This window comes from Sorex fumeus, unplaced genomic scaffold (genome assembly GCF_029834395.1).
Source record: "Sorex fumeus unplaced genomic scaffold, SorFum_2.1 ptg000098l, whole genome shotgun sequence".
Taxonomy (NCBI): Eukaryota; Metazoa; Chordata; class Mammalia; order Eulipotyphla; family Soricidae; genus Sorex; species Sorex fumeus.
This window is the reverse complement of record NW_026606155.1, coordinates 3,694,793-3,720,206: the sequence shown is the minus strand read 5'-3', so window position 1 is coordinate 3,720,206 and position 25,414 is coordinate 3,694,793. Positions and strand designations below refer to the sequence as shown.

General features: G+C 42.7%; 1 protein-coding gene across 1 annotated transcript in view; it reads right to left on the bottom strand.

Moving 5' to 3' along the window:
• Positions 1–25,414, bottom strand: part of TRIP11 (thyroid hormone receptor interactor 11) — a 68,538-nt gene that overhangs the window by 11,213 nt on the left and 31,911 nt on the right. The window contains exons 11-17 of the mRNA XM_056133647.1: positions 21,460–24,429; positions 18,565–18,705; positions 17,668–17,861; positions 13,552–13,715; positions 11,556–11,659; positions 5,591–5,690; positions 677–758 (exon numbers count right to left, since the gene is read on the bottom strand). Of these exons, the coding sequence (XP_055989622.1) occupies positions 677–758; positions 5,591–5,690; positions 11,556–11,659; positions 13,552–13,715; positions 17,668–17,861; positions 18,565–18,705; positions 21,460–24,429 (3,755 nt within the window). The remainder of the gene's footprint in view (positions 1–676; positions 759–5,590; positions 5,691–11,555; positions 11,660–13,551; positions 13,716–17,667; positions 17,862–18,564; positions 18,706–21,459; positions 24,430–25,414) is intronic.

Sequence of the window (25,414 nt, the reverse complement as noted above, 5' to 3'; positions counted from 1 at the left end):
ACAGGTAGGCTTGAATGGTTGGTGGTGGGAAATTTCGAGCAAAACATAATGCCCAAAATTTGAGAGAGAGTATTAGGGAAATTGTCTGCCATAGAGGCAGGGTGAGGACTGGGATGTGGGTGGTGGAAAATGTGCACTGGTGGAGGAATGGATGTTCCATCACTGAATGGCTGAATCTCAAACATGAAAGCTTTGTAACTCTATCTCATGGTGATCCAATTAAAAAAAAATGTAATGTGGAGTTCATGCCGAATTCAATCAGCTTAATCAACGGCTGAACAAATAGTAGTACTCCTACATTATTAGAGAGAGAGAGAGAGAGAGAGAGAGGGAGGGAGGTGTTCTACTGACCCTCATTTAAACTACCTACATCTCATCACTACCTATAAACAGGCGTTTTAGGAGCCTAATCACGGCCGGAGAAGGCTCAGTGGTGGAGGGCATGCTGTGCGTGCAGGAGGCCTGGGCTCAATCTCTGGCACCGCCTGGTGCCAGCTATGTCGAGAGCAACCCCTGGGCACAGACGGCCAGCAGCCATCCCAAGCCCTAGTTGGATGCGTACCCAAGCCCCAAATAAAAGAATGAAAACCTAATCACAAACATCTACAAGCAGTTGCGTTTACCCTAGAAGTGAGTCATCTCTATAAAACATACGAAGTCAAAAGGCAGCGCATACTTGTCCACTTTTCCTTCTGTCGAGTGAGCTAAGTTCATCAGCTTCTTTTGGGTGTCATCCAGCATTTCTTGTCGGAGATCCACTGTTTGGAAATATGCGAACAAGGATGGTTAGTAATTTACCCCTGAGCTATGCAGCACTTTCCTACAGCAGCTGAACACACGTTCCCTAATCTTACTTTCAAAGATCTTCTCCCATTCTGTGAGTTGCCATTTTACTTTTTTGCCGGTACTAATTTAAGCACAAAAGTTTTATTTTGATTAAGTCCCTCTATTTCACCGTTGCTTGTGTTTTCAATTTCCCTACCAAGCTCTCAATGCTGAACTCATTATTAAAACTTCCTGCTGAGACCAATGAAACAGAGTTGAATATTCTGACACAGAGTCTCAAACATATGATCATTTAATCTTTGATAAAGAAGCAAGAAATGTGAAGTGGAGCATGGAAAGCCTCTTCAGCAAATGGTGCTGGAAAAACTGGTCAGCTACTTGCAAAAAAATGAACTCAGACCTCTGTCTAATGCCAGGCACAAAAGTCAGATAAGGTGGATTAAAGATCTCACTATCAGGGTGGGAGGGATACTGAGATCATTGGTGGTGGAGAAAGGGCACTGGTGGAGGGATGGGTACTCCATCATTGTATAACTGAAACCCAAGCACAAAAATTTGTAAGTCTACAACTACCTCATGGTGTTTCACTAATAATTTTTTTTTAAAAATTTAAAAAATAAATAAAACATTTATATGAACAGGCAAAATACACTGGGAAACATGCTTTTAGCCAAATAATATTCCTAAAAAAAATCTAATGTGCTAAAATAATTCTTTGGAAGTTAAATTTTTTTAAGAAATAGAAATATAATTTGAGTAATAAAGCAATTCCACGTTCTTGAACATGTATGTCACTGGCTTGTCTGTTTCTTTGCTATAGCCTATGTTCACTCTGGCGAAGCCTGTATTCTCTCTTGATTACCTTTCTCTCGCCTTACCTCTCTAAAGAAATTTCAACAAATCTACCTTGCTACTAGCATGCATGCTCACACACACATGCACGCACGCATACACACACACACACACACCTGAAGATAAAATAAAACTGATTGCAAGTCATCTCCTCAAATCTTACATTTTACTTAGGATTAGTGACACTGCGCAGGATAGTAATGCAATCCAGAGAACACCATAAAATGAAGTCACTCCTTACACGCCACTTGGCTTTCGTGACTAAGCACCCTTAGACATGACTCAACTCAGCTTCTGCTCACAGTCACCTGACCGAGAGAAGGGTGGCCGGAGCAGGAATGAGACCAAAGGCTAGGGTATGAGTCAAGGCACTGTCACAGGCCCGGGTCTGAATCATGGCCCAGGTGACCAGTGTGTCTCTGTGGCAGTTCTACAGAGTGTGCTCATCTCTAGAGATGTCATCACTGTGCTGAATGACTAACTGTGACTTTCCTCAACAGTCCAGAATTCTACACAAACTCTCTGTACTGTTCAGCAGACGTATTTAAGTTAGTCAGGGATTTGTCTTTCATCCGAGCCTTAGTATCAACAAGCATCACTTTGGTTAACATTAACATGGATCATTTGCATCTGGTTTGCCTAATTCGTCATCTTTATGAGGCAAACTAGTCAAGAAATGTGATTTCATTTTGAGCTACAGAAACAAACTGGGTCAAGTACCTGATCTGCACTGGCTTCCTTAAAAATAAGCTGACAACTGGGACTGGAGCAATATAGAGGATAGCGTGTGTGCCTTGTAAGTGGCTAGCCTGGATTCGATCTCTGGTACCACATATGGTCTCCAGAACCCAGGAGTGATCCCTGAGCACAGAGCCAGGAGTAAGCCCTGAACAGCACATGTGACCCCCATTCAAATAAAAAAAAGGTTAAATGAAAGGGTATGAGCTGTGGCTCTAGTGGCAAAACACATATTTTATGTCTGAGGTCCGGTGTTTGATCTAGGGACTGCATGACCCCCGAGCACCAGTGCCCCCAGGCCCACCCCCTACACTGCTCCTACAACAGGTATGGTCCCTGTCCTTTCCTTCACTGGCTGCAGAAGCAAAAATGGAGCCTTCTCTATAGCTAAAGAGACTCCATAAAGTGAGACCAATGCTTCTAATTATTTATAATGAGTACTAACAAAGACCAGGGCAACCAAGGCCTAGTCCGATATAATCAAAATGCTGCTACTGGGGGTCCAAGGGGAACCTAAACAAGTCCTCAAAATTACAGGGACATAATAACATTTATCATACAGCAAGTCATACAATTTATCTCCCCATTGCCACAGAATGATTTGGACAGAGGTCCAGAAGGAGGATGGAGCTTTAGATATTAACGACATGATGCCCAATATCGAGTTATCAAAAACCAGTGAGTTTTTTCAAAAGACCACCTCTTCACCGCCTTAGTCTAGGTGGAGCCAAGCTATCGCTACTGGGCTAACCTCTGTGGTGCTCTGCGTCGAGTACTGTCTCAGGTCAGAGCGATGACCTTTCCAACATTTAAGCACAACATAGAGAAGGAGAAGGGGAGATGCAGAACAAACCATGAATCAGACTATATTTAACCATTTTCTTAACAAGAAGCACCACAGCAGCATAGAAAGATCATGAGCTCTGCTCAGAGCAAGGTTTAAATCTCAATTTCTTTTTTATTTTTTCCTTTTTGGGTCACACCCGGCAATGCGCAGGGGTTACTCCTGGCTCTGCGCTCAGGAATTACCCCTGGAGTGCTTAGGGGACCATATGGGATGCTGGGAATCGAACCCGGGTTGGCCGCGTGCAAGGCAAATGCCCTACCCGCTGTGCTATTGCTCCAGCCCCATAAATCTCAACTTCTTTAACCTACATAATGGAACTCATCCACCTGCCTCAAAGTTATTTATGAAAATGACCTCAAAGGCTAAATAACACGGTGATGTCATATAATATGCCCATAATATGTAAAACTTAGTATAAACTGGTTTCCATGCTGCCCATTTCCGATTCCTCTACTAGATTTTGGGTTTTATGGCAAGCCAAGGCTTACAAAGAACCGAATTTTTCCTGGGCAGTAAGTAGCTTAAAATCAAGTTACCTTGAGGACAACGGCTTCACACGATCTATTCTGTTGAGAGTTTGGTTTTGTCTAGTCTTAAAAATTGCTCACTCCCGTCTCCTGCTGGGGCTAAGACAAGTGACTTTGGTTCCTGCTTCGGTATCTGTGCTCAGGGGTTTATCTGCCTGCCTCCCCAGCGTCTAGGTCACTGCTGTTTGGCACGATCTCTTCGGCGCCTTCCCTTCCACTTCAGACTATTTCTAATTCCTATTTTATGTTGGTGGTTACTTCTTAATCCTGTGCCTTTCGAGGTCCCATTAATCACCTTCTGACCACCTGAAATCATTAGCTATTAAACGCAGCCCTGGAATAGCTTCAGCTTCTTGAGGATCCTTAAAATCAGACACTGAACAAGGACCTGCCCCCTGCCAGCTGCAGACTCAAAAAATATATAAATCACCTGATTATCTGAGGTTCGACTGATAAATGCAGGGAGCAACAGGGCTTCTGAGGAAAGTTGCAAGAATAAAAAACACACTATTAGTGACTACGCAGGAGCACTGTCTAAAATCATAAAAAGCTAGCGGAGGGCAGAGAGGCAGCACAGAAGGTAAGGCACAGGTGGCCTTGGCTCAAAGACCCAACAGCACATATGACCCAGCCCCATGACCCCAAACCCAGCCAGGGGTCTCGCCTAAGCACAGAGCCAGGAACAGTCCCTGAAAATTGCAGGGTGTGGCCGCCCCCAAACAAAACAACAAAAATAAATTCACTTGAACCCAGTTATTCCATAAAAAAAAAAACACTACATTTGAAAATACTGCCCTGAGGCTGGCCTCTGCGTCCAGTTCCCTGGCAGGCTGTTTGGGCTGTGCGTGTCCCTGCACCCCCCGAGGTTGGCCTCTGTGACACGGGGTACCCGGGCTTCCCGCGCCCCACTCCTGGGACAGAGAGCACTTAGCCCTGCTATGTTTTGTTGTTATTGTTGTTTTTTGTTTTTAGCTTTATGGGTCATACCCGGCGATGCACAGGGGTTACTCCTGGCTCATGCACTCAGGAATTACTCCTGGCGGTGCTCAGGGGACCATATGGGCGTTTAGGAATTAAACCCGGGTTGGCCACGTGTAAGGTAAATGCCCTACCCGCTGTGCTATCGCTCCAGTCCCCTGCCCTGCTGTTTATAAAGCCACCACCCCCCCCCCCCCCGCCATTTCCCCCTGCCCCACATACACATACTCCTCCTTCCATCCAGCCATGCCTGGGGAGGAGCCCTGCGTCACTGGCTCAGCACCCACCCTGCTGGTCTGTGCCCATTAAAGGTTTCCCTCCCAGGGGCTGGAGCAATACCAAAATGGGTAGGGCCTTTGCCTTGCACACAGCTGACCCGGGTTCAATTCCCAGCATCCCATATGGTCCCCGAAGCACCACTAGGAGTAATTCCTGAGTGCATGAGCCAGGAGTAACCCCTGTGCAACGCCAGGTGTGACCTAAAAAGCAAAAAAAAAATTAAAAAAATAAAGGTTTCCCTGGCGGGGGGGGAGGGGAAGGACACATATCACAGGAAGGGTTTAGATAGGGTAAATACAGACTGATCAGGGAGAAACCATAACCAGAAAAAGTTGGGTAAATCAATCCAATATTTCTATGGTCAACAAGCTGCAGCCAAAAATAAATAAATAATAAATAAATAAATAAATAAATAACAAGTTACAGCCAAAACAAGAATGTCTTGATATCCAGGAGAGCTAAGCTAAATGGACGGTCAAGCGGATGGCAATGGAAGGCACACATTAACGGGGGCTGCACCAATCACGCAAAAGACAGCATTTGATTCAATGCTGTGTAGAAAAGGACAGGAACATAAACCTACTTTGCTTCTTCAGTTCTTCTATCTGTTCTTCCTTGATGTCTAATTGTTCAGTAAGTCTGGATGCAGAGTCAAGTGCAGCATTGGCCTCGTCCAGTCGTTCCTGAGGGAGAAAACTTGATTTAAGAACAGTCATGCACAGGCTGTTTCCACTTAGAGAAGCCCCGGTTCTCTCTTGAACGTGGATCGTTCTAGCTCTTTCTCTCCCCTGACTTTTCCCTACAGAAATAAAAAAGTCAAGCTAACTAAAAACGAAGTCACAAACTATTGTGCTAGGGGACATCTTAAAGTCAACCCTTCTTAAGAGTCAACCTTTCCGTTCAGCTGGTGAAGCTGAATCTCTGAGACCATGGCAAGTTCATGGAACTAAAAGTTATCAAAGGTAGTATCAGTATCAGTATCAGACAGGGCACCCACATTCTTCACTGCCCAGTATCATCTTTTATAGGCGCTAAATTGAAAAACCAAAATCCCACCGAAGAACCACGTGGTGAAAAAAGTCGAGGATAGAAAAGCTACAAAAGGCAATTCTATGCTGACAGTTCTCAAGTTGGCTCTCTCTTAGACCATACATTGTCTTCTAAATTTCCTTGCAAGAATGGTTAAGGGCTTATTTAAGGGCCAGAGAGATAACACAGCATACGCAAATCCAGGTTCAATCCTCGGTACCCCAACACTGCCTGCCACAAGGGATCCCTGAGCATAAAGCCAAGAGTGATCCCTGAGCAATTCTGGGTGTGGTCAAACTACTCCCCTCAACCACCACCATCAAAAAAATTTTTTCATTTATTTATTTTGGTTTTTGGACCATACCTGGGGGTGCTCAGGATTTACTCCTGGCTCTGTGCTCAGGGTCCTTCTAGGCGGTGCTCAGGGGACCATATGGGGTAATGGGAATTGAACCTCGGTTGGCCACATGCAAGGCAAACACCCTATCCATGTATTATACAGCTCCAGTGCCCCCCCAATAAAATTTTAAAATATACACATATCTTTATATAGTGTTTCTCAATGGGAAATGCCAGAAGAGCTATCCAATCACTGAAAACAAACAAACAAACAAAATCTCCAGAATGGGAAAGCCTGCGTTAGACTTTACCTTGTGTATGGTTTAAGATTTGAGTTTGATTTTATTTTCTCCACATAACATAGTGTTATGTTAATATCACTAATTAAAACTATACTTTCCCAAATTAACATAAAAATCAGAATTTACTATTAGACCTGCTATTACCTGGATTCCACTTCCACATTCTCCTTCCGTCCCACTGATCAAGTCAGGACAGGACTGACTTTGGGCTCGGATCTCAGCTGGAGTTGGCCAGTCCCTCCTCAGTGCTATTTTCTCACAAAACCTTCTTGGACAGTGTCAAGTACTCACCCATGTAAATCTCAGGTCACATTTTTATCAACTCAAATTTGTGTGATAAGCTTTTCTAATAAGTCATCTTCAACAGGCTAAGAGTACACAGCTATTTAAATAAACTACAGGTTGCTGTGACGGTGCTCTGCAGATGAATCAGAGGCAGGCACATTAACATGGATAACAAACTGAATGAACATCTCACTGAACGAGATCCGTCTTGGAAGCAGGAACAAGGCTTTCGGCCTGCGAGAAGAAAGTCCTTCTGTCACAGCACCTAGGTCCCTGGCCACGGACTTCCCTCTTGCTCATCACATGGGGACCATGAGATTCAGGGATCAAACTGGGTCTCCAGCATGCAAGGTGTGTGCACAGCCTTTGAAACTATTGTTCTGTTCCTACCATCTGGCTTAAATTTCATCAATTTCAACTTTTTCTTTACTAGTTCCTTTCTTATTCCTTCTGATTTATTTTGGTCTTTTTCTAAACATGTGCTATATTTAAAATTTTAAAAAGAGCATGCTCAGAGACGGAGACAGTTAGAGGAAAGGTGCTGATCTCTAATACCACCTAAGGTCACCCAAGTATTGCCAGGAGTGATCCCTGAGCACAGAGCCAGGAAAAGCCCTGAACAGGGCTGGGTATGGTTCCCAAACCATTAAAAAAAACTAAAAATAAATAATAATCAATCACTGTAGCACTGTCCTCCCGTTGTTCATCGATTTGCTCAAGTGGGCCCAGAAATGTCTCCACTGTGAGACTTGTTGTCACTGTGTTTGGCATACCTAATACGCCACAGGGAACTTGCCAGGTTTTGCAGTGTGGGAGGGATACTCTCGGTAGCTTGCCAGGCTCTCCGAGAGGGGCGAAGGAATCAAACCTGGGTGCTACAGTCCCAATTTGCAATAGTCAATCTATTTGGAAAAATCTGGACTTTTAGCAGCATATCAGATTTGATATTTTGAATCCACTGGAAATAACTAAAGTGTTAGATAAAACTTTTTTTTTAGGAGGCAGAGCAATAATACAACGGGTAAAACGCTTGCTTTCCACACAGCTAACCTAGGTTCAATCCCCAGTACCCCTTATGGTTGCTTAAACCCCTCCAGGAGTAATCTCTGAGTGCAGAGCCAGGAATAAGGTCTGAGCACAGCCTGGTGTGACCCTAAGACAAAAAAAAAACATAAACAAACAAAAAAATCCCTAAATTAGTTTTTTAAAGTATTCAGGAATTGATCAGAAATTATGCATAAAAGCTCAATAGACACCATTAAGGATGCCTGATCTCATGAGAAATCACAGAAATGCAAATTAAAACCCCACAAAGACAGCTATGGCTGCAGCTCAGTTTAAAGCTCACGCTCCACATGTCAGAGCCCACAATCAACCACAAGAACATAGCCTCAAGTTCCAAAATTCTGACAGAGCTAAGAAGTACTCCTAGACACCACTGGAAGAGAGAAATCAGGAAAATATTTTGGCATCATCTAATAAAGTTGACATTGCCCATATACATATCCCATGACTCATCCATTTCAATCAAGACATGATCCTATAACTCTTTACATATACACAAGGAGCTATAAATAAGGAAGTTCATAATCACACTGTTTGCAGAGCAGATTATAGAATGTCTTTATAGGTAAAATGGGTGATAAACTCATGTAATGAACAATGCTGTGAAAATAATAAATCTTCCCTACACTATATCATATAGTAACGTGCCTGATACTCCTTTTTTTTGTTTCTTTTTTGGCCTTTTGGGTCACACCCGGCGATGCTCAGGGGTTACTCTTGCCTGTTTTTGCACTCAGGGATTACTCCTGGCAGTACCTGGGGGACTATAGGGGATGACACGGATTGAAGCTGGGTCAGTCATCTGCAAGGCAAACGCCTTACCTGCTGTGCTATTGCTCCGGCCCCATGACTAAAGCTCTTAAACTTAAACAATGCTAAGAAAAACAAGACCAAAGTCTTTGAAGTCTTGCACAATTAAATACATGATTAATGTCCCATTTATATACTTTGAAACACACTCAATATTGTCAACAGGTTACTGAAAATCACTAAACTTTGAAAGGAAGACCTATAACATTTCTAGTACTAAGTAATAATATGTATTCATTTTTCTAATTTATGGTTCCAGTTCAGAGTTTTGGGTGATAGACCCTATCAAGGCTCAAGGGTTGAACTCTTTTTTGCCCCTATTAATGTTATAAAATGATATTGTTGGGCCAGGGAGATAGTACAGTGGGTAGGGTGCTTGCCTTGCACACTGCCAATCCAGATTTAATTCCTGCCACTACATATAAGGCCCTGTATATTGCCAGGAATAATCCCAAAGCATCACTCAGTGTGGCCCAAAAACACAAAACAACCAACAACATAAAATAAAATTCTGTTATTTGGGACTCCGTGTGTGAAACCAGCCATATGTTGTTTAGAGATGCTGTGATTAAACCATAAAGAGGGGCCACAGAGATAGTCTGAGTAGGGCACTTGCCTTGAACAACGCTGACCCCGATTTGATCCCCAACACCCAGTTATGGTTCTCTGAGCCTGCCAAGAGTAATCCCTGACAGCAGAGCCAAAAGTTAGCCCCGAATATAGCCAGGTGTGGTCCAAAACCAAGCAAAAAAGAAACAGAATTAAAAAAATAGAAGTGATATATGTCACATTTTAAAAGAGAATAAACCTAACATTTTGAAGCAGTAGTTATTTTCTAGGTGGCAGGAGCAGGATGGGACGGAAGAAAGTATAAACAACTCCAAAGAGAAACACTGTACCCCTGACAATGAGTGGGGTTATATGGGCAGATCTTTCTCTTTTGGGCTGGGGGATTGGCCCAGGGCCCCACCTGTGTGAACCATGATGTACTCCAGCACTGAACTGTATCACTGGTCTTGTATTGCTATTTTTTGATCCTTTTTGTTTGGACTTTTAGACCATTGCCTGCAGAACTCAGGGCTTATTCCTGGCTCCGCGCTCAGGGCTCGCTCCTGGCAACCCTCAGTGTACCACGTGTGGTGCTGGTAGTCACCTGAGTCAGCTGAATGCAAGGTTAGCGCCTTACCTGCTGGGCACACCACTCTGGACAGTACTCAGCCCTGCTGTATGTCCCTGAGAATAAAGCACTCGGGTGAGTGGTGTGCAGCTGCTGAAGCCCTGTGGGGCTGGGGACACTGGGATACCCAGGGGCCATGCTACGCCAGGGAGAGAACTCAGGATCTCAGGCAAGCGCTCCAGTCCTTTGGCTATTTCTCCACTTCCTATTCTTATATTTCATACATATTGAAGCCACCAACATTTAATAAAAATTCAACTGTCAACTGTCCTCCCGTTGTTCATCGATTTGCTCGAGCGGGCCCAGTAACGTCTCCATAGGAGACTTTGTTGTTACTGTGTTTGGCATATCAAATACGTCATGGGGAGCTTGCCAGGCTCTGCCGTGCGGGCGAGATACTCTCGGTAGCTTGCTGGGCTCTCCGAGAGGGGCGGAGGAATCGAACTCGGGTCGGCCATGTTGGCTGCGTGCATGGCAAACGCCCTACCGCTGTGCTATCACTCCATTTTATTTTTTACATTTTTGATGCCACACCCAGAAGCACTCAGGGCCTTCTCCTGACTATGCCCAGAACTTGCTCCTGACTCTGTACTCAAGGGTCACCCACAGCAGTGCTCAGAGGATCATATGGGGTGCCAGAGATCAAATCTGGGTCAGCCACACATAAGGCAAACACCTTATCCCTGTACTTCCTCTCTGGCATCAGTTTTAAAATTTAATCAAGGAATTCCATCTTCACTTATTCGAAATATTAATGTGCCAGAGCAGCAACAACATTAATGACAGCTAAATAAAAACTCACTATTTTCTAGCAGCTATCACTAGAGTCCACTTCTGACTTAGAAAGGTTGTTGCTAAGCCTAGATGCACACGTTACATTAGTGTTCCTATCTCTTTGAGGGAGACTATTATATTTGTATCCTGGATGTTCCCTTTGCATATTTGATGTTAGTGCAAGAAATAGCATCTGAAGAATTATAGTAGGAAAGAAAAAGATGAACTGGAACAGCACTCTCTAATTCATGTGAAATAAAGTTCTCCAAAGTTGAAAACTATAGGTTAACTTTGGTCCACATTCTAAAATACCCATCCGGGGGCTGGAACAATAGCACAGCGGGTAGGGCATCTGCCTTGCATGCAGCCAACCCGGGTTCGATTCCCAGCATCCCATATGGTCCCCCGAGCACCACCAGGAGTAATTCCTGAGCGCAGAGCCAGAAGCAACCCCTGAGCATCGCTGAGTGTGACCCAAAAACCAAAATAATAATAATAATAATAATAAAATAAAAATAAAAAATAAAATACACATCCGCACCAAGCTTGGAAGAAGACACCCTAACATTTCACTCATGTGGTCGGCACCATGTGTCACAGAAAAATCTGGGCACCTTGTTTCCTGCTAAGCTCTAGGACGCAACACAGAGCAGTGATCTGTACAGCATTTACTAAATTACCTGTTCAGGGATTTCCATGACAAAGATTCTTTAAGTAATTATTTCACAACTAAAAATTTTAGGAGGGAAAAAAAAAAGTCAACCAACCTGTAGTGGTATGATTTTTTCTTCCAAGTTTTCTGCCTTTTTCTTCCAGTCCGCTACCTGTTGTTGGTACTTTTCAAGCTCGGCAGAGTACATAGCTTTCTCCTCTATAGACAAAAGGAAAGCTCTGTGAGTTTGCACTGTGATGAAATAATAATAATAATAATAAAATTTAATCTTAAAGAATTTGAAGTTTAAATTGTTCAAATAAAAATAAAAAATAAAATACACATTTTGCATCAAGCAAAGTGTGCCTTAGATAAGTTAATTAAAGTGGTGGTGAGATCCCATTCCTCTGCCTAAACTCTCCATCACGTCCGTCTCACTCTCACCTCCCCTCAATCCCACCCAAGGATTTCTCCTTGGAGGAGCTTTCCCTTTGCTCTGTACCAGACTATTTGGCATACATATCCATGCTAACAGGGGCGGCACTCATATTCCACAAATTTAAGATTTTACTTGGACACAAACCTATCACTCTCTGTTATTTCGTTTCTCACACCTTTATAATCGTGTCTCACCTCCACATTTCATCCATCACTAAGTGTAACGTGGAGACAGACGGTGAGTGATCTAAAGAGGGTAACTCTGAGGACAGGAGTCAGAGCACACAAAGGCTTATTTGGTTTTCAAGGTGAAAATATTCTTGGGGTGAGGGAGGCCAGAGGGAGAGCTCAATGGACTGAGTTCAATCCCCAGCACCACATGGTCCCGAAGCATCATGGGGAGTAGTGACCCCTGAGTGCTGGGCCTGAGTTGCCCCCAGGACTGCTGGCTATCGCCTCCAAACAAAACAAACACAAATAAAAGCCAACTCTAGTTAGGGTGCATGATCCTAGAGGACTCTTAACACCTGGGTGGTCCCGAGAAGCAGCGCATCCTTGGGTGATCAGACTGAACTGCAGCTCAATACTGCTGACAACTGCCAGGAGAGACCCCTAGGTCTCCTGAGCACCACTTAAGAACCCCCACAGCAGCTCCCCCCCCCCCCATTCTAATCACCGTTGTACGGTTTTCATCTGGGGTCAGGAGGTGGCTCAGTGACAGAACATCTGTCTTGCCAGAACATCTGTCTTGCATGTATGTGTGAGGCCCTGAGTTCGATTCCCAGCACCAACCACATGGTCCTCTGAGAACCACAGGAAGCTGAACCAAAGCATCAAGCTGGGAGCATCTAAGCACACCCAGGCCCCCAGCACTCCAATTTTTTTTTTCACCCGAAAAGGAAAATATAGCTACTGTAAGCGAAGCTCTTCAACAATTCAAAGAACAGCAATCACTGAAGGATTATTAGATCTCTGAGAAAGCTCAATCTTTACCCAGAAGATCACAAAACCATTTTCATAGGCTTAAAATGCAATCCGGGGGGGCTGGAGTGATGGCACAGCAGATAGGGCATTTGTCTTGCATGCGACCAACCCGGGTTCGATTCCCAGCATCCCATATGGTCCCCCGAGCTGCCGCCAGGAGTAATTTCTGAGTGCAGTGCCAGAAGTAACCCAAAAAGCAAAAAAACAAACAAACAAAAAAATGTAATCCTTTTTATATTACCCTGACATTTCCCTAAATCACTGGACTAACATGATATTAACATATTTCCTAGGCCTGGAGAGATAGTACAGGTGGTCAAACCTTGCATGTGGTCAACCCCAGTTCAATCCTCAGCGCTGCATATGGTCCCCAAAGCACTGCCAGGAGTGATCCCTAAGCACAGAACCTGGAGAAGCCCCTCAACACTGCTAGGTGTGGCCCACAACACACACACACACACACACACACACACACAATAATATATTTGATGTATAAAAAAATATTTTAGTTATGCTCACTAGTCTTAACTCTAAAGAGTCTAACTGCCTGCCTGCTGGCTTTTCTTCGTCCCTTGGACAGGCAAAGAACCTCGCCAAGGTTCCCCAGACCGAATCCCCAGACCGAGTCTAAAATCTCATGGATCAGCCACAGTCCCGGGACAGGCAGCCTCTGCCTGGCTCACACGCACCCTGCTGGAAGTGCTCCAAGACCATCTGCAGGTTGCTCAGGGACAGCGCGTACTGCTTCACCTGCTCCCGCGCCATGGCCAGCTGCACGGTGGCGTCGTCCCTCTGCCTGGTGATGACATTCAGCTGTTCCTGCAAAGACTCCACCTGCAGATTGGCCTGGTGGCTTCAAACAGAAAGGAGAAAGTCAAACAAATTGCTTCTATCTGCTTAGATCCTCCAACCAGATAATTACCTTTGTTATGTTTTTCTGATTAAAACAGACAGACAACCTTCACAAATTTAACAATTTGGGAATGTACATCTCAATGGCACTGTTTTCATTCACAAGGCTGTACAACCTCCACCCCCATGGATTAGAAAATTTCATGCCGACTGAACAAAAACTTCCCCTTCTCCAGGCATCTTGTCTTAGGACTCTGCCCTTCCATACATCTGTTTAAACTCAAAGGACATTTCAAAGTCACTCGCACGTCCTCTGATCCTCATTCTCCTATGACTATCACCCCAATGTTCTTAAATTCGCTCGAGCGGGCCCAGTGATGTCTCCATTCGTCCCTGTCATGTGCAGGTGTAGCCCGATGACATATTGGGGGCTCCTTCAGGGTCAGGGGAATGAAGACCCTCATTGTTACTGTTTTTGGCATATCTAGTATGCCACGGGTAGCTTGTCAGGCTCTGCCATGCGGGCAGGATACTCTTGGTAGCTTGCCAGGCTCTCCGAGAGGGATGGAGGCTTTTGGGGCAGCTTCTAATCACCTTTACAAGTGTTCCTGGTCAAGCATATAGGCGGGTATGATACTCTCAGTAGCCTGCCGGGTTCTCTGAGAGTGAGAACTAGAGAATAAGAGGTCCTCCTCATTCTCCTGTTTTCATTAGTTCAATCATTCTTCCTATGAAAAAGACTTTCAACAAATAAGCATTTTTTTTACTACAAACTGAACTAAAAAAAAAATGTTACATTTCTAATAAAAAGTGGTACATTTCTTATAAAGAAAAAATTTGCATACAACTTATAATTTTTACATTTCAAGCTAAAACTCCTAGATACATATTATCACATTTTAAGTTGCATGAAGTCATTTTACCCAACCTTCAACCTAGAAAGCAATGGATTCTATAACACCCCCTGGAACGATGGATCCTATAAGACCCCTTTGGCTTGGAATATCTACAGTATGGTAGACATGCAGTATTGAATAGGTTTCCAAAGGCTGTACCACTGATAACTTTTTCATGGTGACTAATTCATTGTTTTTATTGTCATCTTCCTACTCATATAAGTCCTTATGCCTGGCCTCAAATCAGCAATCTCTAAGATACATATTGCATCACATATCCAGGTTTATATCATTTATGTACTTTATTAATGTCTAATTATCCCCTTCAAAATATTACACTAGCCCTTCCCAGGTTCTTAATACCCAGTTAAATAATTATTCAAGAACAGCTCATTCTAAAGACATTTTATACTTACGGCACCCTCTTGTGGAATGAATGGTAAGATGATAATTCAAAAACTGAACTCTGCCCTGTAGTGTTCATGGACTTTGACTTAAATGGTTAGTAAATTACTCGACGTGTGTAAGGATTAATGAGATGCGGTGTTACCCAGAAAGTTGATAAGTATCAGGTGATACTACTGTCAAAGGTTTGTTGATACTATAATCTGGTTTACAGAAATCTTACGGATTTCTGTAAGCCAGATTATAATAAATTGCTTACCCAATATTTACTGAGCATCTATTAAACTATATATATGTAGAAACGGGATACAATCATTCCTGTCCCCATAGCCCAGACTCTCCTTTGATGAGAGCAAGCAGAAGACAAGCAACAATTAATTGCCTGTACTATAGAGGAAAACATAACACCAAAGTATTGTGAAGGTTCAAAGACAAATCATACCAGGGTTTGGATCTAATAGGGGCAATTCTCCCTGAAGAAAGTAGGCCTGGTGGTGTGGACAGTTCTGTGTTCAGGGCTGCCAAGGTCACATCCAGCGGGTCTTGGGAGCCACCAGAACACAAGTACTAGTACTTAAGGAAGCGTGCAGTGTCAGGGTCGGATCTCATGACCTTGTACATACTAGGCATGTGCTCTACCCCTTGAGTTTTCTAACTTCCAAAGAAATTGTTCTTTATGAAAGATATATTAGTTGAAAAATAGGTGATGTTGAGTTAAAAAAAAATGATAGGGATCAGGCCTACCTTTAAAGCAGAAGAAACAATATAAAATAAAAGGCAAACGGAAAAGGAACAGGAAAGCAGGAAGTAGCTTGATGTGAAAAAACAACACAGTTTGGCTCTAGATACAGTTGTGAAATGCAACTAAAAGTGGTGGGCAGAACCAAGGGGCAGCAGAGGTGATGTTTGAGCCACACCCAGCTATGCTCAGGGCTTAACTTCCTCCAGTGCTGCTGGCTCTCACCTGGTGTGATTCGAACCAGGGTCGGCCATGTGCAAGGCAAATGCCTTAACCTCTGTACCATCTCTCTTGCCCCTAGAAACTAATTTTTGGTTGTTGGCATTTTTATTTTTGGGTCACACCTGGAAATGCTCAGAGATAATACCTGGCTCTGCATTCAGGGCGCTTGCTTTGAATATGCCCAACATGGGGTGTTCCCAAACAGGCTTGGGGAACATTTTTGTTTGTTTGTTTGCTTTTTGGGTCACATCCGGCAACGCACAGGGGTTGCTCCTGGCTCTGCACTCAGGAAATACTCCTAGTGGTGCTCGGAGGATGATATGGGATGCTGGGAATCGAACTCGGGTCGGCCGCATGCAAGGCAAACACCCTACCCACTGTGCTATCACTTCAGCCCCTTTACCATCTTCTTATACCTACCTGAGCATCATACACAGTGGAAAAAGATAGAAAGATAAAAAGAGACAATAGATACATAAAGAATATAAAGATACACAGAACACTACTGAAAACATAAATTGAAAGGAGTGGATGGCTTTACAAAGTAAAGCTTCTATGGGACCAGAGCAATAGCACGAGTGGAGTTTACCATGCACACAGCCAACCCAGATACAATTCCTAGAACCCCATAAGGTCCCCTAAGCTCTGCCAGGAGTGATCTCCAGCACCAAGTAGCACTGAGCATCATCTGAAGTGACTCCTGAAGCACTGCCAGTTATGGCCCCAAACCAAAAGAACAAACCAAAAATCCAAATGAAAGAACAATATGTAGCCTTAAAATATTAACTATAGAAATAGATGGCTTAGGGGCCAGAGCGACAGCACAGTGGATAGGACATCTGCCCTGCACGCGGCCAACCCAGGTTCCATCACCAGCATCCCACATGGTCCCCTAAGCACCGTCAAGAGTAATTCCTGGGTGCAGAGCCAGGAGTAACTCCTGAGTATTGCTGGGTGTACCCAAAAAGAAAAAAGAAAGAAATAGATGGCTTAATGTATACTCATATGCAGATTATAAAATTAAGCACTAGAAGCAGGTTCTAGAATAATACAAATAGAATGATCCCTATGTGCTTTTTAAAATGCACTAAAATAAATAATATATACAATCATACCACATATGTGTATACACATATATTTATCATAAAAAGGCACAAAAAGATTTAAACTGGGTGAATGAAACTATGGCTTTCTTTTGGTTTGTCTGATGTTCCTATAGTGGATAAAAATTTGAAATACATTAAAAATACATCTCAAAAGTTCTAACAAACGAAGAGTTAATTCTTATAAGCTGAGGTCTCCATTTAATCTTTCCTTTCTAAAATATAAACTTAGTCCAATCTTATTTCACTAAATTAGAAAGACCAGAGAGAGTAAAGCCTGTAAGTTTGGCCAAACCCCTAAAATGATAAGAGGCAACAACCTGGTTATAGGCTGAAGGGTTGGACCCCCTCAACTAGATGGCAGATCTGGAGAAGATCTGTAAGTCTTAGTGTGACCTCCCCACACACATTCTCATGAGCAAGCCGCCCTATATCAGCATCTATATCCCCTCATTTTCCTCATTGGCAAAATAGGGAGAAGTCAGTGGTAATGAAATAAGGTAACATGAAAAATGGTTATTGACCCTGACACTTCTGAAGAGTTCAATTAATGTCTAATGCTTAAAAAAAAAAAAAAAGCAAAGTTACCTTGCATTTTCCATTGCATCCGAGGATGAAACCAGCTTTTCTTCCAACATGCAAACTTTCTTTTTCAGTTTAGCCTCTCTATCTTCAGCTGCCAGAGCTTCACGGGTATAAGAGTCTTCTGATTCTAAAAGATGGTTACGTAACCTCTCTAACTCTTGGTTTAAGCGTGTTTCTTTGTCACGTAAATGCTGAACCTAGACAGAGAACAAGGCAAATTTAATTCTCTCTATAGAATGTCCTGTCCCTTCCCCAGACCCAGACACACTCACACCCCACTGTGTCAAAAAAATTCTTCTAGGGTTGGAGCTATAGTACAGTGGGTAAGGTGTTGGTCTTGCTCAAGACAGACCTAGGTTTGATAGCTCGCATCCCACATGGTCCCCAAGCACTGCCAGGAGTCATCCTGAGCATAGAGCCAGGAGAAAGTCCTTAGCACTGCTGTGTGACTCCTCCCTCAAAAAAAAAAACTGTTCTCCATATTCAAATGAGCTGTGTATTATTTTCTCAAGCTGCTCAAGTTGTATTTCAGCTAAGAAATCATTTCCTGAAATCATCTTGCAAATTCTGGAAGCTTTACTTTGCAAGACCATTCAATCCCTTGGTTTAAATGGGATTGACAAAGCAGTGGACTTCGGGGACAGTCTTTTCAGTGAATCTCATATTCTTCATACTTGATGAGTTCCCTTCCCCATACACTTAAGACAGGTAGTCATCTTGGAAAACGTTAATAAAATGGACTCCAGGAGATCAAAATTCTACTAGCAAACATCAGGTGAAAACTAGGGGGAAAAAAAAATCATGCAAGACAAATTCATTTTAACTGATAATCTTTCCAATTTTCTTCATGGTCATTAAGCTCAGTTTGTCAATCGTAGTTTCTTCAGAGTGAAAGTATACCTCATTCTGTATGGTACTGGTTTCCATCTGCTTCTGCTTTAAAGCCAACATGACTTGATCTCTCTCTTTCTGAAACATAATGTTCTTCTCCTGCATTGATTTGACTGCATTTAAAAGCTGGTTTAACTCCCCAGACTTGCCCTTTGGAAAGAAACAATGTTAACCTTAGAGAAAAATTAATTTTTTTGGAAAAATTAATTTTTAAAATACTTTCTTCATTAAATAATTAAAAAATACACAGTTTGCTAAGTCAAGGCTGATAAAAACAAGTAAAATGTGAGAAATAATAATCTTGAAAAGACACAATGACTAAAATGTAGTACACTGGATGGGATATTGGGATACTGGATGGGATGCTGGATAGGATACTGATGGGATACTGATGGATATTGATGGATACTGATGGGATGGGATTCTGATGGGATGCTGGATAGGATACTGATGGGATACTGATGGATATTGATGGATACTGATGGGATACTGATGGGATACTGGATAGGATACGGATGGGATTCTGATGGAATACTGAGCGCTGCCAGAGGTGGCCCAAACATACACACAAAAAAGATGCTATTATATATAATATTAATAAACAGTTTTTCATTTTTTTGGCAGTGCCAGGGATCAAACTCAGGTCTCAGACATGGAAGACATGTACATGACTCCTGAGTCACATGCTCGAACCCAAAATACATTCTAGAGGTAGTCTTCAAATTATACAGTCATTATATAGTGCAGTTCTATACGTGAAAAACAAACTCAATCTACAGTACCACAAAAGGAAAAAAAACAAGAGAGGGGTCAAAGAGATTGCTGAAGCCAGAGTTCAATTCCTGTCCTGCGTGGTCTCCCAAGCACCAGGCGAAACCCCTCCTTCCTCCAGCACCACCAGGTGAGGAACAACAAGACACACAAAAAAGCAAATGGTACAGTCCATTGGAAGAAATCAGATACAAAGTAGCACAAGAGTAATACAAAAGTAATAAAGTGGATAAAAGTAATACAAAATTAGATACAAAATTAAGTAACAAAACTCAAATGGAACTTTAAATTTGGGAAGCATCTATTAAGGGAGGCAAGTTTTAACACAATCACTTCAAGTAAAATCAAATTACAGAAGATCCAAAAAGTTCAAAAGATTAAACTATGTAAAATAAAATAACTCTGTTGTGGGCCAGACATAGCCGACCCAGATTCAATCCCCAGAATCTTAATATGGTTCCCTGTGCACCGCCAGGAGTAATTTTTGAGTGCAGACCCAGGAGTAATCACTGAGCATCATTGGGTGTGGTTCAAAAACTGAATAATAATAATAATAAAATAAAAATAAAATACTGTAGGTGTTGTAGAGTGGCCAACCCAGGTTCAATCCCTGACATCTCTTACAGTCCCCTACGCACCACCAGGAGTAATTCCTGAGTGCAGAACCCAGAGTAATTCCTGAAGACCACCATATGTGGCCCAAATAAACAAACAACAAATTAAAAATAGTAAAATAAAAAACTCTACATTCCTATTATATTCTTATAACCCTAAGATGCTAATTCAACTTTTTGGTCAGTGAGAAAGAGAAAGTTTCTATACTCCTAGAGTTGTAGACACAAACATATACACGCATGCACGCACGCACGTGCACAAGATAGGATTTATAAGTACTTCTTAAGGGTTGAAGGACCTATTTGTACCAATTATAGAGTATTACCATAAAGGTAGGAAGCTAATGCTCCAACAAAGAAGACCTCAATATTCTAGTGTGTCGTATCAAATAAAAACCACAGCCAAGTGTTTGCAAATATTCTCCTCCCCTATGAAAGAACTTATGGGCCTAAAATGCTAACTCACTTTGTATCAGACTTTGCATTCTGAAAACATTCAAGAGCACTTACAGAAAAAAAAAGCATTTAGAGGATTTTCTACTGTTCTATCATTTCTTTTCCAAATTTCTACTGAAAGTACGTAAATCACAGCATATTTTACTATTATCAAACAAACAGTGTCTATCACTGCTTCATACACTAGAGGGCTTCAAATAGATATTTATAAAAATCTAAAATAACTGCATTTAAATATTTAAATACATCAGAATCTACTGATGTTTTATTTGGGGGGTACAGGGGTGCTCAGTCACCTTACTCGCCAGTCTAATTTGCCAACATTTCAAATATACTGCTACAATTTTCCATTTTCTGTTTGAATTAACATACCAATAAGGTGATCCAAAGTCACATTAGTGATACAGTAGTGATACTGCTGGAATTGGAGTATTTGCTAAGCATACTATGCGAAAAGTCCTTCTCATGGCTAACACTTTCCAAGCACAGGTGGTTGCTAACTGATTTATAAATATTTACTCAATCAATCACATCTAGCATGTTCTTCCTTTGTAATAAAGCAATACAGTAAGATTAACTTCCAGATTCTAGAAATGTTTGTCTGTGACACACACACAAACATGTGTGCACAAGCTAGAACTTTTAAGTACTATTAATATATCAATGTAAAATGGATTTGTAACTGCATATCGGGGACAGAGACATAGCATGTCAACTTTAAGACTGTTATTGGCATTACTAATAACGACTTGAGTATGCCTAAAAGTAGGTGAAAGTGGACTTATTTCCAAATTCCCTGTTGTGACATATTTCTATTTTCCAAGAAAAATATTAATTGCTATAAACTTTTCTCTACTTAAGCTTAGTTGGATATTAAGAAAATACTTCGTAACTGAAAAGCGAAATTCCAAATGCCTCTAAGAGGAATTTATTTAAATCAATCACAATGAGTTGAAGTCAATATTTCTAAACAAACAATGGTGTAGGCCCCCACAAATACCACATCAGTGAAGTGGTCCCTTACCATATCCCCCCCACCTCCCCCAAATCCCTCCAACCTTACCTCTTCTTTCTCCTTCAGTAGTTGCTCTAAAGCCACCGACTTCTCCTTCAGTGAATGGCACTCAAATTCCTTTTCTCGAAGCATCATAGAAAACTTCGTATTAGTTTCTTGTAATGCTTGATACTCGGTTTCCTTTTCTCGGGATGCTTGTACAATTTTTTCGTTTTCCTCTTTTAGTTTAGAAATGTCCATTTCCAGTATTAATGTTCTTTCCTTCAAATTTGTTACCGCCTGTCGCAAAAGCTGATTTTCGTCCACTTTGTTGGTGAGGTTTTCTTTGGAAGAAAGCAGCTCGTCACTTTTGGCTTTGATCAAAAGGTCCTTCTCCTTAAGTGACTTTTGTAAAACCTCCTGCTTCTCCTTCAGCTGCCTCAGTTCCGAGTCAGTCTGCTCATGCTCTTTTCTTTCCAGCTCCGAACTGGCGGCAATGGAATCTGACAGTCTGTGATTATTTTCCTGGAGCGTTTTTATGGTTGCATCTTTTTCCTGCAGTGATCTTCTGAGCTCCTCTATCTCTTGCTGAAGCCATCTGGAAGCATCCCCTGAGAGGCTAGGCTTCACTGCGGGAGGGGGCTCTGCTGGCTGGGACGCTGGGGCCACCCCAGAAGAGAGCTGCGGTGAAATGCTGCCGAGCTTCCCGAGAAGAAGGTCTTTGGTGTTGCAGAGCTGCCCGAGGCTGTGCTGAACTTGCGCTAGCTCCTGTCCAAAAGTTTTGAGTTTGGCCTCATTCTGTTCGTAACTCTGGATCAGGCCGCCATAGTCTACCTGTAACTTGGAATTATTATCACTGTCCACCAAGACCTGGGCCTGAAGCTGCTGCAGTTCCTCCTGCAGCTGGGCTGACTCGTGCTGCATGTTCTGCACCGTGGTCATCACCTGCTGCTTCCACTCCTCCATCTTCTTGACCTGCTGCTTCAGCTTATCCCGCTCCTGGAGCAGTTCCTCAAACTGATTGCTGTTCACTCCTCCGGCCTCACTGCCGGTGCCGGATGCCTGGAGCACTGTCAAGAGGGTCTGGCACTTCTGGCTCAGGGCATCGATTTCGATATCCTTTTCACGAATGATCCGAGATAGGTTCTGAATCGTCTCTCGGAACATGTCTTGCTCGCTGCTTTCAAATCTAGTGGAGAGTTTTTTATTCTCATCCTGCAGCTTGTTGAGGGCTGCTTCCTTAGCAGACACGATATCCATCAAGAGGTGGTATTCTGTCCGTAAGTGGCTGTTTTCCCGGGTCTTCTCGTTCAAGACCGCTAGCACGGTCTCCCTTTCCATGGCAAAGGTCTGCAGCTGCTGCTGGAGGGAAACGACATCCTGAGGAAAGGACGCGGAGGCGATTCTCGCGTGAAGGTTTTGGATTTCCAGATCCTTCTCCTCTATGATCTGAGTGAGCTTCCCGACCTCATCTTTGGAGAGCTGATCAATCTGCTGAGTTAAAGATATGTTCTTCTCATTTAGAAGTTTAATCTCTAGTTCCCGTTCTTTGATACCTTTCACTAACCTTTCTGTCTCGGCTTTCGACAAGTCATGCTTTTCACCTCCATTGTCTAGGTTAAGACTCTGCACTTTGGTTTCCTGGAAGATGTCTGAGTTCTCTGTCGGGATCCCCTGTCTTTCCCCATGCAGCTGGGTTTTGATCTGCTCAACGGTTTTTTGCAGGTTCTTAATCTGCTCATCTTTCTCCAGGGAGAGTTGCATATGGGTGCTGTTCATCTGGTCCAGCTGGAACTTTAATTTGTCCGATTCTTTTTTATGGTCCTCTAAGGACTGAAGGAGCTGACTCCTACTCTGGTTCTGGTCTCTGATTATCTTCTGGTGATGCTTCAGTTCCTCTTCCAACTGGCTTTTCACCATGTTCAGGTTTGTCACCTCCGACTCCAGGTCCGTGATGCTATCAAGGGGTTTGGGCTCAGCTGCGGGCCCAGCTCGACTCTGCTGCTCCCGAAGTCGTTCCAGCTCCTCGTGCAGGTGGTTGTTTTCTTCTTTCATGGACCCCAGGCTTCTTTCTTTTTCCTCGATAGTTTGCTTTAAAAGTTCACTTTTTCTTAATTGCTCCTGCAATTCTGAAATGCTTTTGTTCAGTTCTTCGATGCAGACTTCTTTCTCACTTGTACGCTGTGCCCACTGCTTCTGCTCTTCCATACTGGAGGACAACCTTTGTTTGGTTTCTTGATGAGCGGCCTCAAGCTGCTCAATATTTTTTTTGAGTTGTGCTATCTCAAAGTCTTTCTCTTGACTGACCTGGCTTAACTTTTCCTGGTCCAGCTGTATCTGAGAGGTGCTCAGGGTATGTGCGTTTGACAGTTCTTCAATTGTTTGCTCGTACTTGCTCCTGTCTTCTGACAGTTTCTTTTGGACTTGGTATAATTCTGCTTCTAACTCTTCTTTTTCAGACCGTAGAGCCTCCACTGCAGTGGTTTTGTCGAGAGCTATCTGTTTGCTCCCCTCCACAGACTCTGAGAGCTTATGTCTTAGATCTTCACATGCTGTAACTAACTTTTCATTTTCCCCTTTGAGATCAGAAGCAAGTTTATTTAAATTTTCATTGAGCTGTTCAATGTCTGAAAGCTTTTGCTTCAAAACACTTGCTTCGGCCTCCCTTTCCTTAAGCAATTCCTCAAAACTGCTGCCGGAGTCTTGATGAAGAAACTGAGTTAACTCACTCTTGACGGAAGTAAGCTCTTCCTCCTTTAGTTTAATTTGTTCTGTAAGTTCCAAGTTCTTCTTCTGGATGTCTAAATTACTTTGCTGAGATTCTTTTAGCTGTTCTATTAAATTTTCTGCTTTATTATGTTTTTGCAAATCATTTACGACAAGCTTCTGCATTTCTAACTCTTTAGCAATGTTTATTTTATCCTCTTCAAGTTGTTGAACTCTCTGTTTTTCAAAATCCAAATCATTTTTCAGTTTATCAGTGACAGCCTCGGCTTCATTTTGCTGTTTTGTCATCTGATCTTTTATTAAGATCACATGCTGAAAGAAAAATTGGCAGAACTTTAAAATTTCTCTCATTTTTCTAAAGAAAAAGATTTTAATGTCTTAGATTATCAAATTCTTACTTTTTTTCAAACGTCTCAAAACAAACTAAAAAACCAAAAACCCAATCCCAGTAAAATTAATTACACACTTTTTTTTTTTATAACAAATCCACATCACCTTTAAGATGAGCATTCGGGGCTGGAGTGATAGCACAGTGGGTAGGGCGTTTGTCTTGCATGTGGCCCGACCCGGGTTCGATCCCCAGCATCCCATATGGTCCCCTGAGCACAGCCAGGAGTAGTTCCTGAGTTCATGAACTAGGAGTAACCCCTGAGCATCACCAGGTGTGACCCAAAAAGGAAAAAAAAAAAAAAAAGATGCGAATTCAAAATCAAAGGTGATGGATGGATGTCAAGTCTTGCACCAGAGACTGTGTTAAGAACCTACAGTCGCCTTGCCGCTTTACACTCTCTCAAATATGTACTTACTTCTCCCTTTCACTCCCCTGACATCTTTCAAATAAGCTTTAATAAAAACTCTCTCGCTTTATCCCCTCCCCGCCCCCTGCTCCCCCAAAAAAAGAAAAAAGAAAAGAAAACCTACAGTCTCCGGGCCGAATCAGGCCTTCCATCTATTTGGGAGAAGTAACATTTTATTGAACACAGCCAAGATCTGTGTTAGGAGGCTGGAGTGATAGAACAGCGGGGAGGGCATTTGCCTTGCACGCAGCCGACCCGGGTTCAATTCCCAGCATGCCATATGGTCCCCCTGAGCACCACCAGGAGTAATTCCTGAGTGCAGAGCCAGGAGTAAGCCCTGTGCATCACCAGGTGTGACTCAAAAAGCAAAAAAAAAAAATTGTGTTAGATCACAATAGCAGAGTTGAGCAACCACAACATTAACAACACACAAGCTACAATATTGATTGTCGAACACTTCACTAAAAAGCCTCTATATCCCGAAGGAAGCAAAGGACATG